This window comes from Brachyhypopomus gauderio, unplaced genomic scaffold, assembly GCF_052324685.1.
Source record: "Brachyhypopomus gauderio isolate BG-103 unplaced genomic scaffold, BGAUD_0.2 sc124, whole genome shotgun sequence".
NCBI classification, from domain to species: Eukaryota; Metazoa; Chordata; class Actinopteri; order Gymnotiformes; family Hypopomidae; genus Brachyhypopomus; species Brachyhypopomus gauderio.
In genome coordinates, this window is record NW_027506945.1 from 539,996 (window position 1) to 557,495 (window position 17,500).

At 47.4% G+C, this 17,500-nt stretch overlaps 1 protein-coding gene across 2 annotated transcripts in view; it reads left to right on the forward strand.

Moving 5' to 3' along the window:
• LOC143498922 (transmembrane protein 132C) overlaps positions 1–17,500 on the forward strand; it is a 186,249-nt gene that overhangs the window by 159,974 nt on the left and 8,775 nt on the right. For both annotated transcript variants that reach the window (XM_076993829.1, XM_076993830.1), the window contains 2 exons: positions 463–606; positions 11,629–11,837. In XM_076993829.1, the coding sequence (XP_076849944.1) occupies positions 463–606; positions 11,629–11,837 (353 nt within the window). The remainder of the gene's footprint in view (positions 1–462; positions 607–11,628; positions 11,838–17,500) is intronic.

Genomic DNA, 17,500 nt, shown 5'->3' on the forward strand with positions numbered 1-17,500 from the left:
CACCCCAACACTCCCACCTCCACTCACACCACCCACCTCCACCCACCCCAACACTCCCACCTCCAACACTCCCACCTCCACTCACACCACCCACCTCCACCCACCCCAACACTCCCACCTCCAACACTCCCACCTCCACTCACACCACCCACCCCCCACAACCCCCACCCACCCCCAACACCCCCACAACCCACACCCACCCCCAACACCCCCACCCACCCCAACACTCCCACCCCAACACCCCCACCCACCCCCACCCACCCCAACACTCCCACCTCCGCTCACACCACCCACCCCCAACACCCCCACCCACCCCAACACTCCCACCCCAACTGCTGGACTGCTGGATGGATGAGATGATGTTTGGTAAAAGCCACACACAGCTCTCTTCTTCACTCACTTGTATTTGTTGTGAAATCACAAGTGCGTGTGCAGCTGAAACAGCGTCCTGCTCTCCCTCAGGACACCGAGATCCTCAACACCGCCGTGCTCAACGGACGAACAGTTGCTGTGCCTGTGAAGGTCGTCACGGTGACGGTTGACGGGGCGATCACCGACGTGTCTGACATGGTTCAGTGCCGGAGTACAGACGAGGATGTGGTCAAGGTCAGTGGTCTGAACACACAGCGTACACCAGGTCAGTGGTCTGAACACACAGCGTACACCAGGTCATGTAGAGTTTGCATATGGAATCAATTCCCTGTACTTATCCAAGTCCTCCACTGCTTGTGTGTGTGTATTTAGTGTAACATTTGCAAAACCAGGTGCAAAACGCATGATAAATCTGGTTATTGCAGTTATTATGCTAGGATGCATCCAACCAAAAAATTAATTTAGATGCAGTAGAGAAATTATTCAGAGTAATGATCTTTAGTTTTTACATTTCCTTCTAACACAAAAGCAAATTTATTGATTTTCATAGTGAAGGTTTTGAACCAGTTGGACCTCACGGTGCTAAACTCAGAGAAGTTTACAAACTCAAGGCAAGGAACGTGTTGCCTTGAACACAGCCGGTCCAGTGAAGGGGGGTGTGAGGCCTGTTCATGAGGTCACCTCCCCACGGATGACAGCATCTTATTACCACCACGTTTGATACATCAGGTAATGATGTCAGAGGAGTTCACCTGCTTCACTCATGGTTCCTGTAGTGCTCTGCAGACGTGGTACACGCGGATCGCCCGGAACCATTATTGGACCTGACGGCTCTGCTCTTTCATCTCCTGATTCTGAGCTTGCGGAAGACGACCTTTGACCCCTTGGAGACACAATTCAATTACACAGATTGTAATTAAGCATCGTTACAGGCCCGTCAGCCGGAACACTGCAGCTAAATAAAGCGATGCGATGCGAGGTCTTCAGGTTCATGCTAAGAACATTCCACCTGTCCGCCTTAGACCACCGATGTTTGCATCTCCGTTCAGAACAATGTTGATTTTTCCCTCCACTGAGCACGTGCGGAGTTATGGGCAGGGGGCCAGTAATACCAAGGTCAGGAGGTCATCTCCTGGGCAGCGATACACAAGTAAGTCGCTCTGGATAAGAGTGTCTCCCAAACACCGTGAATGTAACAGAGATAAAGTTAAATATACTACAGCGCATCACATGCTGTAGTGTTTAGACCCACGGTCACCATCGCTCCTCCCACTGCTATCCTGCAGTATTCCGTTCCAGGACAAACCTCACACGCAGAACGCGGCTGGACCTTCAGGACGGAGATCCCTGTGTCATCATCCAGGGTTCAGAAGATCCAGAAGGATCTGTGAACGAGTCTGTGAACACCTCGGCCTGCAGAGATGTATTCGGAGTTCAACTTATACGTTTTGTGCCTGTGTGAATAGATTGAATTCATTTCGTGCCAGTTTGTATTCACATTCAACAAGATCTGATCTTTTCTTCAGCTGTTGTTTAGCTGTGCTCAGAGGTCACTGTCCAGACTGGTGTGCTATGTAGGAACCTGTATTTCTGTATTTGTGAGCCGTGAGGAGGGAACCGTGTTCCAGCAGACAGCACCAATTGAGTTAGTGAATTAAATGAACAGGGTGATAAAATACCTTCAGTCTTCAGAGGGTGTTAACAGCAGAACTCTGCCCCATTGACTGGGACGAAAGCCCCTGATCCACAGCATAAGGGTCAGATTAGAGTTAGATAAGGTCAGATAAGGTCAGATAAGGGGTTGTGTGATTAGGGGTTGTGTGATTAACATCCTCACTTTTCAGTCCTTTATGCAGCTGGTACTGGTCAAAGAACTGGACAATCTAAAACACTCTAATATACTCTAATGCACTCTTAATACATTCTAATACACTCTAATGCACTGTTGGATGCTTCAGGTTAAATGATGATGATGATGATGATGATGATGATGATGATGATGATGATGATGATGATGATGATGATGATGATGCTGGTCTTGCACCATGTTTGGTGCGACCTTAAAGGAATATATTACATTGTACTGATTTCCCTTCATAAGTAATGGGTAACTTGGAAATATCCAGAATCTATCAAACTACACAGTTTGGGGATCACTACATTTATTAACACTACATTTATTAGCACTAGCTTTATTAACACCACATTACCATTATGTTTATGAACCTCAGCAGACATAGAATTAACTTATATCCTGATTTAGTTTCAAGTCCCTCTTTAAAAGTAAAATATTGATCACTTAATTAATTGAAGAAAGGTGATCAATAGTTTAATTGGGGGAATCTATGTCTTACAGATGTGTAAACGTACACTGAAGCTGTTGTAAGACTGATGCGTATCTCCAGGACACAGTGTGTGTTTCAGCTTCAGCTAGTGGTCAGCACACTGGATGTTGTGCTAACAGATGAAGGCTCAGCAGTACTGCTTTGGGTGTGTGTGTGTGTGTGTGTGTGTGTGTGTGTGTGTGTGTGTGTGTGTGTGTGTGTGTGTGTGTGTGTGTGTGTGTATTTGTGTGAAAAAGAGGAAGGAGAGACTGAATGAAAGAATAAGAAAGATAGAGGGAAAGGGATAGGTAGAGAGAGAGAGGGAGAGAAAGAAAGAGGGAAAGAGAGTGACAAAAAGAGAAGAGAGATAGAGGGAGAAGAGAGAGAGAGATGAAAGAGAGAGGGAGATGTAGAGGATACACTCGTATCCTTGTACGCTGATTTGGACATTCTTGTAATGTTCTGTAAAACAGCAGTGACGAGTGAATCTCTTACTTATTACTAACTGCTTTAAGCTAAACTCTTGAATCACTTTTAATGATGAGACACCGTGGACTTCACAATCCTCTGTCAGTTTCACGGATGTTCGAAAGGTTCAGCTCACATGGCCACGTGCAATTGCTCACTAAAGCTTGAACATCAACGCTGATTGGCCGGCCCAGTATGATGCGATACACGGGACTGCGTCCATGAAGCACTATGGACAGCCAATCAGAAATCAACTAGCAGAATCCTGATGCTGCTGCCAGGTTACGGCTCTGTAGGTATCAGACTCTCCAGCTACGTGTGGGTGGAGTATCAACCAAGGGAATGAAGAAAGCGTTTGATTGGATGGCTGCTCTTCTAGAATGACCCTTTTCACAGTATAAAGATTTTGAAATGTTTGCCAATACCCAACCACCCCTCCACCTCCACTCACCCCCCACGTCTCCTCCAGTGCCCATGCTTTAACGCTGTCATGGCCTCCTGAATCCTGGAAGCGTGAAGAATGAACACACTTGTTTTGGGATTCCTCGAAGCTGTTGGCGTGTAACATCTGCTCTGACGTCCGCTCTGATGTCTGTGTGATGTCTGCTCTGCTGTCTGCTCTGATCTCTGCGACGTACAATCCACACTCCCAAATATGGTCTCCAAGCGGCTGTCGCCATGACGGCGCCCCCTGCAGGCCGGCCCCAGGCTGGCGCTCAGCGTGCGGAGGCTCCGTGATCTCCCTGCTGCAGTAGTGCTGTCACTGCAGTCTCTCAGTCTGTGATTACGTTCATTAATATAATCCGCTCAGTCTACAACATGACATCATTAATTCATTTTTGGATTTTAAGTGTAAAACTGAAACATTTATACAGTCCGTCTGCATTTCATGGCTCAAAGAACATGTTTCATCAGAACTATTCTACCATCACTATCACTCTGTATCATAATATTAGTATACGTGTGTGTGTGTGTGTGTGTGTGTGTGTGTGTGTGTGTGTGTGTGTGTGTGTGTGTGTGTGTGTGTGTGTGTGTGTGTGTGTTCTGCCTTTAATACGTTCCCTTCCAGTTTTGTGAATTTTCATCTGGATGTGATTGCGCACAGTATTTTTTTATGTTGACATGATGTTTTCTACGGTTTTGGAGTTTGTAGTGAAATCGAAGTTCTTAAACAGAGTGTGTAGGGGGCCAGTCATGAGGGTTAGGGTCCTTAAACAGAGTGTGTAGGGAGTCAGTCATGAGGGTTAGGGTTCTTAAACAGAGTGTGTAGGGGGCCAGTCATGAGGGTTAGGGTCCTTAAACAGAGTGTGTAGGGAGCCAGACATGAGGGTTAAGGTTCTTAAACAGAGTGTGAAGGGAGCCAGTTGTGAGGGTTAGGGTTCTTAAACAGAGTGTGTAGGGAGCCGGTCATGAGGGTTAAGGTTCTTAAACAGAGTGTGTAGGGAGCCAGTCTTGAGGGTTAGGGTCCTTAAACAGAGTGTGTAGGGAGCCAGACATGAGGGTTAAGGTTCTTAAACAGAGTGTGAAGGGAGCCAGTTGTGAGGGTTAGGGTTCTTAAACAGAGTCCACAGTGAGTACATGACAATGACCAAAGGACATGTGGAACAGGAGATCAATATCTAGGAACTATAGGCTAGAGATATGACCTACATGACCTGGAGATTAGAGACACAGCGAGGTTAACCAAACATGGACGTATGACATGGAGGTGGAGACGAGGGACGAGAATGGAAACCAAAACAGAAGAACATGGCACATGTGGAACAAAGAAAGCAAACCCTCTCAGACCCTGAATGAGCAGACCAGACTAAACGCACTCAGACCCTGAATGAGCAGACTAGACTAAACGCACTCAGACCCTGAATGAGCAGACTAGACTAAACGCACTCAGAACCTGAATGAGCAGTCTAAATGCACTCAGACCCTGGAGAATTAACACATATTTACACTTACATTTATGGCATTTAGCAATCCCAAGTGACTTACAAAAGTGCTTTAGTGTCTATTCAGAAAAAAAAAATTGCTTGTGCAAATAGGTAAAGTCCAAAAATATCCTTATACAATGAAGCTGAGTTTCAGAGTTCCTTTGTTCAGCCAATGGGAGATTGTCCCACCAACGAGGTCACAGAATGGAGAAGGTTCAGGAAGCTCGTTCTCCGTGAGCCTTGAATTTGTGAAGCCGACTTCATTCATTTAATTACATGTTCATACATCATTAATGTGTATTTTCTACATTTGTGTTTACATGAAGATAGTTTGAACTCTCTGGCACTTGCATGGACACTGAAGGTGTCTCATCTTAGGTCACTCACTGTCCACCTATCAGATACTGGTCTCCTGTTTAGACTCTAGTTATATTGCAGAGAGTGGGGATAAGTGTCCTGGATTAGGTGTCCTGGATTAGGTGTCCTGGTGAGGATATCCCAACACAGCACCACAGTGTCACTACAACAACCTCAGAAGAAATAAGATGAGTATGTGCTCAGCGACATCCAGACGTAACATCTCCTGAGTCAGAGGTCTGCACTGAGAGGATCAGGAGAGACGAGAGGTCTTCAGTACCGTCTGTCCATCCTGCCTCCTCTTCCAGTCCACAGGTCCAGTTCCAGTGTGCTGCCCTTGGGTTTGGACCACATGTGCACAATGTTCAGTACAGTAGACAGTTGTGGATTGTCATAAATGACTTATTTCTGCAATAATTCGTTGTTAATTTTATATAAAAGGCCAGAGGCTCTGTGTATTATTCTATGGACATTTGCAAATCGATTCAAATTAAAGTTTGATTCAAATTGGATTATCTACTGTGACATTAACGTGCGAAACCTTTATAAATGGCTACACTTTAGAAGACTTATTTCGTTCTCTGATTAAGAGAATACATGCGTTGTCCTGATTCAGTAGAAGCTTTATTCTGATTCAGGGAAGGAAAGGAAGGAAAGTTTTCTCAAACAATAGACACGGTTTCCTCTAATATTTCCTTTAACTTGTAATGCATATTTCTAACATTACTATATAGTTAGAGGAAAGTGTATATCTTTTGTGTATATAGTATAATATACAATATGATATAGTTTGTGTTAAAAACCTGATTGTGTTAGTTAGATAATGTCTAAAAGCCTAAAAGATTATGTCATATAAATCCTAATTTTCACCACTGAGGTTTCACAGACAGGCCCACCAGTGGACCACTGTTCAACCTCTCCTTTACCACCTCTCCTTTACCATCTCTCCTGTTCTACCTCTCCTGTTCCACCTCTCCTTTACCATCTCTCCTTTACCACCTCTCCTGTTCCACCTCTCCTTTACCATCTCTCCTTTACCACCTCTCCTGTTCTACCTCTCCTGTTCCACCTCTCCTTTACCATCTCTCCTTTACCACCTCTCCTGTTCCACCTCTCCTTTACCATCTCTCCTTTACCACCTCTCCTGTTCCACCTCTCCTGTTCCACCTCTCCTGTTCCACCTCTCCTTTACCACCTCTCCTGTTCCACCTCTCCTTTACCACCTCTCCTTTACCACCTCTCCTGTTCCACCTCTCCTGTTCCACCTCTCCTTTACCACCTCTCCTGTTCCACCTCTCCTTTACCACCTCTCCTGTTCCACCTCTCCTTTACCACCTCTCCTGTTCCACCTCTCCTTTACCACCTCTCCTTTACCATCTCTCCTGTTCCACCTCTCCTGTTCTACCTCTCCTGTTCCACCTCTCCTTTACCACCTCTCCTGTTCCACCTCTCCTTTACCACCTCTCCTTTACCACCTCTCCTGTTCCACCTCTCCTTTACCACCTCTCCTTTACCACCTCTCCTGTTCCACCTCTCCTGTTCCACCTCTCCTTTACCACCTCTCCTTTACCACCTCTCCTGTTCCACCTCTCCTGTTCCACCTCTCCTTTACCACCTCTCCTGTTCCACCTCTCCTTTACCACCTCTCCTGTTCAACTTCTCCTTTACCACCTCTCCTGTTCCACCTCTCCTTTACCACCTCTCCTTTACCACCTCTCCTGTTCCACCTCTCCTGTTCCACCTCTCCTTTACCACCTCTCCTTTACCACCTCTCCTGTTCTACCTCTCCTTTACCACCTCTCCTTTACCACCTCTCCTGTTCCACCTCTCCTTTACCACCTCTCCTGTTCCACCTCTCCTTTACCACCTCTCCTTTACCACCTCTCCTGTTCCACCTCTCCTTTACCACCTCTCCTTTACCACCTCTCCTTTACCACCTCTCCTGTTCTACCTCTCCTGTTCCACCTCTCCTGTTCTACCTCTCCTGTTCCACCTCTCCTTTACCACCTCTCCTGTTCCACCTCTCCTTTACCACCTCTCCTGTTCCACCTCTCCTGTTCCACCTCTCCTGTTCTACCTCTCCTTTACCATCTCTCCTGTTCTACCTCTCCTTTACCACCTCTCCTGTTCCACCTCTCCTTTACCACCTCTCCTTTACCACCTCTCCTGTTCTACCTCTCCTTTACCATCTCTCCTGTTCTACCTCTCCTTTACCACCTCTCCTGTTCCACCTCTCCTTTACCACCTCTCCTTTACCACCTCTCCTGTTCCACCTCTCCTGTTCTACCTCTCCTTTACCATCTCTCCTGTTCTACCTCTCCTTTACCACCTCTCCTGTTCCACCTCTCCTTTACCACCTCTCCTTTACCACCTCTCCTGTTCTACCTCTCCTTTACCATCTCTCCTGTTCTACCTCTCCTTTACCACCTCTCCTGTTCCACCTCTCCTTTACCACCTCTCCTTTACCACCTCTCCTGTTCCACCTCTCCTTTACCACCTCTCCTGTTCCACCTCTCCTTTACCACCTCTCCTGTTCCACCTCTCCTTTACCACCTCTCCTTTACCACCTCTCCTGTTCTACCACTCCTTTACCACCTCTCCTGTTCCACCTCTCCTTTACCACCTCTCCTGTTCCACCTCTCCTGTTCTACCTCTCCTTTACCACCTCTCCTGTTCTACCTCTCCTTTACCACCTCTCCTGTTCCACCTCTCCTTTACCACCTCTCCTGTTCCACCTCTCCTTTACCACCTCTCCTTTACCACCTCTCCTTTACCACCTCTCCTGTTCTACCTCTCCTGTTCCACCTCTCCTTTACCACCTCTCCTGTTCCACCTCTCCTTTACCACCTCTCCTTTACCACCTCTCCTGTTCTACCACTCCTGTTCTACCTCTCCTTTACCACCTCTCCTGTTCTACCTCTCCTGTTCTACCTCTCCTTTACCACCTCTCCTGTTCCACCTCTCCTTTACCACCTCTCCTTTACCACCTCTCCTGTTCCACCTCTCCTGTTCTACCTCTCCTTTACCATCTCTCCTGTTCCACCTCTCCTTTACCACCTCTCCTGTTCTACCTCTCCTGTTCTACCTCTCCTGTTCTACCTCTCCTGTTCCACCTCTCCTTTACCACCTCTCCTGTTCCACCTCTCCTTTACCACCTCTCCTGTTCCACCTCTCCTTTACCACCTCTCCTGTTCTACCTCTCCTGTTCTACCTCTCCTGTTCCACCTCTCCTGTTCCACCTCTCCTGTTCCACCTCTCCTTTACCACCTCTCCTGTTCTACCTCTCCTGTTCCACCTCTCCTGTTCCACCTCTCCTGTTCTACCTCTCCTGTTCTACCTCTCCTTTACCACCTCTCCTGTTCCACCTCTCCTGTTCTACCACTCCTCTGTGGTAGTTGGTTAAACAGTAATCCAAAAGAAAGGAAAGTAATCAGATAATAATCAGATAATGTTACTTGAACACAGAGACAGACACATTTTCTGGAAAGGAGAACATTTTAAAAGAGTTCATCTGTGTGTCTTAATTTAGTATTCCTGATCCAGACAAGCTGATTACAAATTACAAATGAGAATGTGTATGTGTGTGTGTGTGTGTGTGTGTGTGTGTGTGTGTGTGTGTGTGTGTGTGTGTGTGTGTGTGTGTGTGTGTGTGGGTACATGTCTGTGTGTGTGTGTGTGTGTGTGTGTGTGTGTGTGTGTGTGTGTGTGTGTGTGTGTGTGTGTGTGTGTGTTTGTGTGTGTTTGTGTGTGTTTGTGCGTGTGTTTACGTGTGTATGTATGTTGGGGATGGTGTAGCTCCACCTCTTCAGAATCAGTCATGCGGGTGATGTAGACACGGACTGGAGTGAATCAGACAGAAGAGAGACCCATATAACCCTGGACTGATGAGCTACCACCGTCTTCCTGCACTTGGGCTCACGGTCGATATGACTCCAATTACTAAGTCAGCATATTGTAATGCCTCCCAGTCGAGGGAGAGATGAACACATCTGTAGTGAGTGAAGTCAGATCTAGATATGAAACCAGGGCACTGTTGGCATGATCTGCTCTTTATGTGGGCAAGATTGGTGCCTAATTTAGTTCCCTCTCCACTGAAGACCCTGCTAATGGATGTGTCATCACTGCTACACACACTCCACGCTCTCTACTAACTACTCCTCAGATAGGCGCTTGATTAGGTCTCCCTGACAGGTGGTTAATTTTCCGCCCTTAAAGTGGACATGTGGTGTTGCGGAAGAGACAATTGCATCTCCTCCGACAAACTCCAGTGATTAATGGTTATGTCTTCAAGATCGTGCGTGGAGACAACTTTGCCTTAACAGCCGCACCTCTGTTAGTGAGCGGAACACAGAAGCAGCTTCGCACCCACTGTTACCACACAAAACAGGAGAAAAACACGGGTGAAGACCTAGATGAGGTCAGACAGAGGTGTAACCGCACACACACACACACACACACACACACACACACACACACACACACACACACTCTCACCCAGGTCTAACAGCTCTTAATGCTCTAAAGATAGTAGAGACTGTAAATCCAGTGAGATGTCTCTCTGCTCCACGCTGCCCTCTCTCCCTGAGCCGCTGATCCTGGGCCTTGCGGCCCTGCCACCCCGGACTTGTCCTCGTCCTCATCCTCATCCTCATCCTCACTGGTCATCTGGGTTCATCCTGCTGTCCCACCTCTACTGTCACCTCGTACTGGCTAGCACAGAGTCGCTGACCTTACGGGGGGGGGGGGGGGGGGGGGGGGGGCATTTGTGTTCTCATTGACTCCAGCACCAACTACATTTACACATGAGGGAGGGAGAGAGAGAACGAGAGACACTTTGTGTCTCTTGTCGGGTGTGGAGGATGTCGGGCGTGGAGGGTGGAAGAAAACCCCGCCCTAGGGTCTGAGACAGGCAGGAGAAACCCCCCAATGATGGAGTCTTGCATAGCTTTAAAGCCAAACTGTTATAAATTAAACAGAATGAGACTTTGAGCTGAAATACTGCTGCATAAAATAATTTATTGGTCTTGGATGTATGATGTCTATAAAAGTGCTTCTGTGTGTAATCATTCAGACACAACTTAGAAGCTACTAGAACGATTGTGCGTGCGTGTGCTTGTGTTCATCATTCAATGCTTATGCCAGTGATTCCCTGAGAAGCAGCATTTATGGAACAGATGGCTTTGGGGTTGGGTCTGTTGACTCAACACTAAACAGAGGAATGCCTTATGGCTCTGTGTGTGTGTGTGTGTGTGTGTGTGTGTGTGTGTGTGTGTGTGTGTGTGTGTGTGTGTGTGTGTGTGAGAGAGAGAGAGAGAGAGAGAGAGAGAGTGAGAGAGAGAGAGAGATTGTTGGGGTAACTCTCTTCTTCAGTGTCCATCTGGTGATTTTTTATTCTGCCCCTCACACACACACACACACACACACACACACACACACACACACACACACACACACACACTTCATCCCCTCTATGTGTGATTCCTTTTTGTTGTTACAAGTAAATATAGACATTTCCCAGTAGGCTTTTATGTTTCTGTTCAAAGACCAAAGAAAAGGACATAAGACAGCAAGAATGAGACAAGAGATGAGGAGCAATGCATGTTGAGGACACAGTGACCTGCTATGTTAGACTAGATCAGACAGATCAGACTAGATCAGATAAGATCAGACAGATCAGACTAGATCAGATAAGATCAGACAGATCAGACTCATACACTGAACAACATCCAAATACACAAGATTTAATTATTCTGATGTGGCTGGATAGCAGGAGAAGATGCAGAACTAACCGTTACACAGAGATAGAGACCATCACACAGGGAGAGACCATCACACAGGGAGAGACTATCACAGAGAGAGACCATCACACAGGGAGAGACTATAACAGAGAGAGACCATCACACAGGGAGAGACCATCACAGAGAGAGACCATCACACAGGGAGAGACTATCACAAGGAGAGACCATAACACAGGGAGAGACCATCACACAGGGAGAGACCATCACATAGGGAGAGACCACATCATAGGGCAAGATCATCACACCATTGCACATGGAGAGACCATTGTGTAAGGAGACCATCACGTAAGGACTGGCAGTAACACAAGGAGACACCAGCACTTAATACACATGACTAGTTCTCATGCTTATCTGTGTTTTCTTTGCCCCATGATTCTTTCACAGGTGTCAGACAGGTGTGACTATATCTATGTGAATGGTAAGGAGATGAGGGGCCGTGTGCACATGTTCGTCAACTTCACCTACAGCTACGTCACGGCTCAGCTGGAGTTGCAGGTGTGGATCCCGCGCCTGCCCCTGCAGATCGACGTGTCGGACACTGAGTTGAGCCAAATCAAAGGCTGGAGGACCCCTGCTGCTCCCAGTGCACAGAGGTGAGGATCTCCTCCACCACACTACAGATCCACCGCACTACAGATCCACCGCACTACAGATCCACCGCACTACAGATCCACCGCACTACAGATCCACCGCACTATAGATCCACTGCACTATAGATCCACTGCACTATAGATCCACCGCACTATAGATCCACCGCACTACAGATCCACCACACTATAGATCCACCGCACTACAGATCCACCGCACTACAGATCAACCGCACTACAGATCCATCACACTATAGATCCACCGCACTACAGATCCACCGCACTATAGATCCACCGCACTACAGATCCATCGCACTATAGACCCACTGCACTATAGATCCACTGCACTATAGATCCACCGCACTACAGATCCATCGCACTATAGATCCACCGCACTATAGATCCACTGCACTACAGATCCACCGCACTACAGATCAATCGCACTATAGATCCACTGCACTACAGATCCACCGCACTACAGATCAATCGCACTACAGATCCACCACACTATATAGTGCGATCTGCAGGACCACCACACTGTAGATCTGTAGATCACACTGTAGTTTACACTTGGAGATTCCAAGCAACTAGCACTTTTGTAAGTCATTCTGGATAAGAGCGTCTGCTAAATGCCATAAATGTAAATGTAGATCCACTACACAACAGAACCACCGCACTATAGATCCACTGCACTACAGATCCACCACACTATAGGATCACCACACTGTAGATCCACTACACTATAGAACCACCGCACTATAGATCCACCACACTGTAAAACCACCACACAATAGAACCACCACACTATTGAACCACCTCACTATAGAACTACACTATAGAACCACCTCACCATAGAACTATCACACTCTAGAACCCCCATATTCAAATAGCGGTCCGCAGGGCACATGCGGCCCGTGGGCTATCTATTTCTGGCCCGCGAGCTGTTTTGAAAAGTGTTTTTTTTTAGGAATCTTTTTTTTCAATCGCGCTATCCGCTCTTATTTTGAAATCTTAAGACGATGCCGGGGATTGCCTTTATGTCTACAACAAACACGTAGCAGACACCCAAATGCGTTCGCCACCCCCCAGCGCGCTATACACCCCCCGTAACTGGCCCCCTCAGTGATTGAAAAAATAAAATGTGGCCCGTCATCATTTCTATTTGAGTACCCCTGCTCTAGAACCACCTCACTATAGAACCACATGACCATCTGGGGTCTGAAATGAGTGAGGAATAAATGGCAGAGATGATGTGACACAGCTAAGCTCACTATCTGAACTGAGCTCTGGCACTGATGAACAGTTCTCACAATACCCTGGATAACAACTACCCTGGATAACACTGGCTCCAGTAGGCAAATTAGACTAACTGAATCTCTGATATTTTTGATGTGTTATATGGGAGCTTTTGGCAAAGACTTTAAAATGATCCAAAAAATTTAATCGATCAAAACAGCGTGCATCAGCTTTTAACCACATGCATCCTTTTATTTAATATGTTGCAGGAATATCGCAATAATGTGCCAGTTGTTGAGCAGTGTAACTGCTTTAGCTCAGACACCACAGAGTAATCTGCTTCTTTTCAGGCTTGTGAGATTAGACATGTTCTTGACATAAGATCATTATCTCAAACAGTTGTATGTGAATGTCATCTAAACTGGAACTGAGATGAATCTAATTAAAAGTGATTGTTTTCTGTTTACACTGAAAGGCCAGATTCACAGTATATCAGATTTGTTTCAAAGGAGAACTGTCTAGCTGCCAAGAGGAGCCAGAGTCCTTTTTAAACTCCAAAACCTGCAGTTATTTCCCACAAGGCCTTGTGTGTGTGCGTGTGTGTGTGTGTGTGTGTGTGAGAGAGAGAGAGAGAGAGAGAGAGAGAGAGAAAGAGAGAGATGGACAGAGAGAAAGAGGGAGAATAAGAGGAAAGAGTGCAGTAGAGATGGAGAGAGAGCAGAAGAGATGGAGAGATAGAGCGAGATGGAGAAAGAGTGTGTAATATTGTAGCTGGATTGCAAAGACTTGCTTCCTGTAGTGACACAGAGAGAACACGGCCTGTGTGTGGAGCAGCCAGTAGCTCCAGCTGTGCTTGGAGTAGGAGAGACCTGCCTACTCCAGCTGTGCTTGGGGTAGGAGAGACCTGCCTGCTCTAGCTGTGCTTGGGGTAGGAGAGACCTGCCTGCTGCTGTGGTCGGGGTAGGAGAGACCTGCCTACTCCGGCTGTGCTTGGGGTAGGAGAGACCTGCCTGCTGCTGTGGTCGGGGTAGGAGAGACCTGCCTACTCCGGCTGTGCTTGGGGTAGGAGAGACCTGCCTGCTGCTGTGGTCAGGGTAGGAGAGACATGCCTACTCCGGCTGTGCTTGGGGTAGGAGAGACCTGCCTGCTGCTGTGGTCGGGGTAGGAGAGACCTGCCTACTCCGGCTGTGCTTGGAGTAGGAGAGACCTGCCTGCTGCTGTGGTCGGGGTAGGAGAGACCTGCCTGCTCTAGCTGTGGTCAGGGTAGGAGAGACCTGCCTGCTCTAGCTGTGGTCAGGGTAGGAGAGACCTGCCTGCTTATGCTACACTTGGCATTGAGTACTCTTAACTAACCTGTTTAACATTTGATAGATTTAGGAGAGGAATCTGTGGACGGTTTTCTGATTTTCAAATCCTTGGGTAGTCTAGACCAATCTAAATTGATTAATTGAGAGAGTGAGAGAGAGAGAGAGAGAGAGAGAGAGAGAGAGAGACAGACGGAGAGAGTAATTGAGGTTGTATGACCTCCTGTAGCTGTTATAAAAGGTATTTGCTCTGTAACATACCTCATAAGCATGCAGGACTGAGATGACAACAGGATCGTGAGACCTGTACCGGTTGTATTAGCACCCAACCTCAGAATCTCCCAGTCTGTGGGTCCGTCCCTGGTGGCGGCTGGGTCCCGGTCCTGCTGGACCAGCGGGTCCTCTAACGAGCAGACAGGATGTAGCGCCTCTGTAGCTTGTTAGCGTTGTGCTAACAACATGGCTGCCTGATGCAATCCTGTTCCGATTCGACGGCAGAATCATGAAGTCCAGGCTCATCTGTTGGGCTGGTGGACATTCTGCTCATTGCCGTGGCAACGCTTTCAGGCGACACTGGCTCTTTGACCCAGAGCTTTAGTCAGTGATTACTGTCTTGAGTTTCCTCCCGACCTCATGTGTGGGGATGATGAGGACAGATTCGTCCAATCACACCTGTACCCTGGGCTAATTAGACAGGTACGCCGCGCGGTTGCCTGTTCTAGTTAGGGAGCAACGCTGACGTCTTCATCCTCACTGCCACAGAAGCACCGAGGTACCTTCGTCTCTGGCGGGGATCAGACACGGTAGCAGGAGATCTGTTAGAGAACCTTTGGAGCATGAGCAGAGGGGTGGAAGATGAAGAGAACTGCCTGGCACTTGTGACGAGATGTGAGATCCACATGTCCAGCCTGGCAAACTGCCTAGAAATACATGGGACCGCTTTATTGTGTGTGTGTGTGTGTGTGTGTGTGTGTGTGTGTGTGTGTGTGTGTGTGTGTGTGTGTGTGTTTGTGTGTGTGTGTGTTTGTGTGTGTTGGGGGGTTGGCGGCTTGTGTGTGTGTGTTGGGGTGGTGGGGTGTATGTGTGAGTGTTTGAGTGTGTGTTGGAGTGGTGCAGGTGTGTGTGAGTGTTGAGTGTTTGAGTGTGTGTGTTGGAGTGGTGCAGGTGTGTGTGTGTGTGTGTGTGTGTGTGTGTGTGTGTGTGTGTGTTGGGATGGTGGGAGTGTGTGTGTGTGTGTGTGTGTGCGCGCAGTAATGGACAGCTTTCTCTGCCATCATTCTGTGTCTTTGTTAACATAAATGTGTGTATCTTTGTTAGTGAGAAAGAGAGTAAGAGAGAGAGGGAGAGAGATGGAGAAAGAGAAACTGAGGGAGAGAAACAGAAAGAGGGAGTATTTAAGAGTATTTGTTGTGTTTGTCTGGGCTGCACTGGGACTGGGTAGCGTGTTTGTACATGTGGGATGGGGGCTCTAGTGTGTGTTTGTGTGTGTGTGTGTGTGTGTGTGTGTGTGTGTGTGTGTGTGTGTGTGTGTGTGTGTGTGTGTGTGTGTGTGTGTGTGTGTGTGTGGGGTGTGTGTTTATCATGTATACCCAAGTTATGCAGGATGGCGTTCACATTGTTGGCACAGCATGACACATGGACGATAAGATTCATACAGCTCTGAAGACTAATCCCACACACACACACACACACATACACACACACACACACACACACACACACACACACACACACACACGCCATTGGGTGTTTCTATATGTGCTGCTGCTTCAAGGTAGAATAGCTCCAAGAGCCGATCTGATACCAGTGCTGATTACCACAATGTATGTTCTGACACGGGCTGGATTTGTTTAGAATTCTACACAATGAGTGACAGCAGTGAATAGCCAATCCTGGGGCTGGTAGGATGGACTTCAAGGTTTTCAGTCACGTACTATTGGGCGTGAGAGGGGGGATGGTGAGAGAATGAGAGAATGTGGGAGAAAGAGAGAGAGAGAGCGAGAGGAAGAGAGAGAGTGAGAAAGAGAGAGGTAGAGAGGGAGAGAGGGAGGGAGGGACAGGGCAAACAATACAAACAGTTTCTGTTCTGATGGGTGCAGTTGATTAAGAACTGATTAGATTTGCGGTTGCTTCCCACCTCAGTGGAGCTGCGTGTGTGTGTTCGTTGAGAAGGTTCACGCCCACTGACCCTCAGGCCCCTCCCACACTTGTGGGCTGGGATGTTTACTGGCTGGCATCATTTGGAGCCATTAACAGCTTGTTCTAGTTTGTGATATCAGACTGAACAATGACTGTCAAACAAAGGCAGTGTCAGTGTACACTGAATTAATGAAGCCAAAAGGTTTTGGGCAATGTGCACTTTTTATCTAACGAAATGGGTAATTGATTCTTGTTTTGGCAAGCTGTGTAAATTGGAACCGTGTCTACAACTCAGCATGGATTTCTGGGTGGTCTGCTGTGGTCTCTCTCTCATGCACACACATACACACATGCCCACATGCACACATACACACACGTTCACTGCATACAGTAGGAGGTGATAGATGTAACAGCGACAGTTAGACAGATAGTTTCAGTTACTTAAATATGTGCTCAGAACATTCTTAGCAATTGTATGGCTATCCCTACATTCTGTGCAGAAAATCCCATTACAAACCTCACAGAAGGGTGGGGTTATACAGAGAAAAGGTGGAGTTATACAGAGAGGAGGTGGAGTTGCATTCATTGCTTAGATTAACCAGTGCCTCTAACACCGTTAACACAGCAGGCATTATAGGGCTGCATGTTCATCTGCGGCCTGTAGGGGGCCCCGGTGGTGGCTGCAGCCACTGCAGTCCATGAGGAGAAGAACTCCCACATGCTCCTGTCAGGGCTGGTTAGCACTGCCACAGATGTACTTCTGGAGGTCACAGATGTAGTTGTAGAGGTCACAGATGTAACTCAGCTACACCACAGGAATCTGCCCTGAACTTGTCAAAAATGCCCAAAATCTTTTTCATACTGAAACCGAAGATCAGCCATCTTATCTGATATTCATTGTCTTGCTCTATAAACCATCCCAGCCTCTTTCATTCCTCCCTGTTTGTTTCCAAAGGTTTGTGCTGGTATTCTTGGTCTGATTTCAGATTC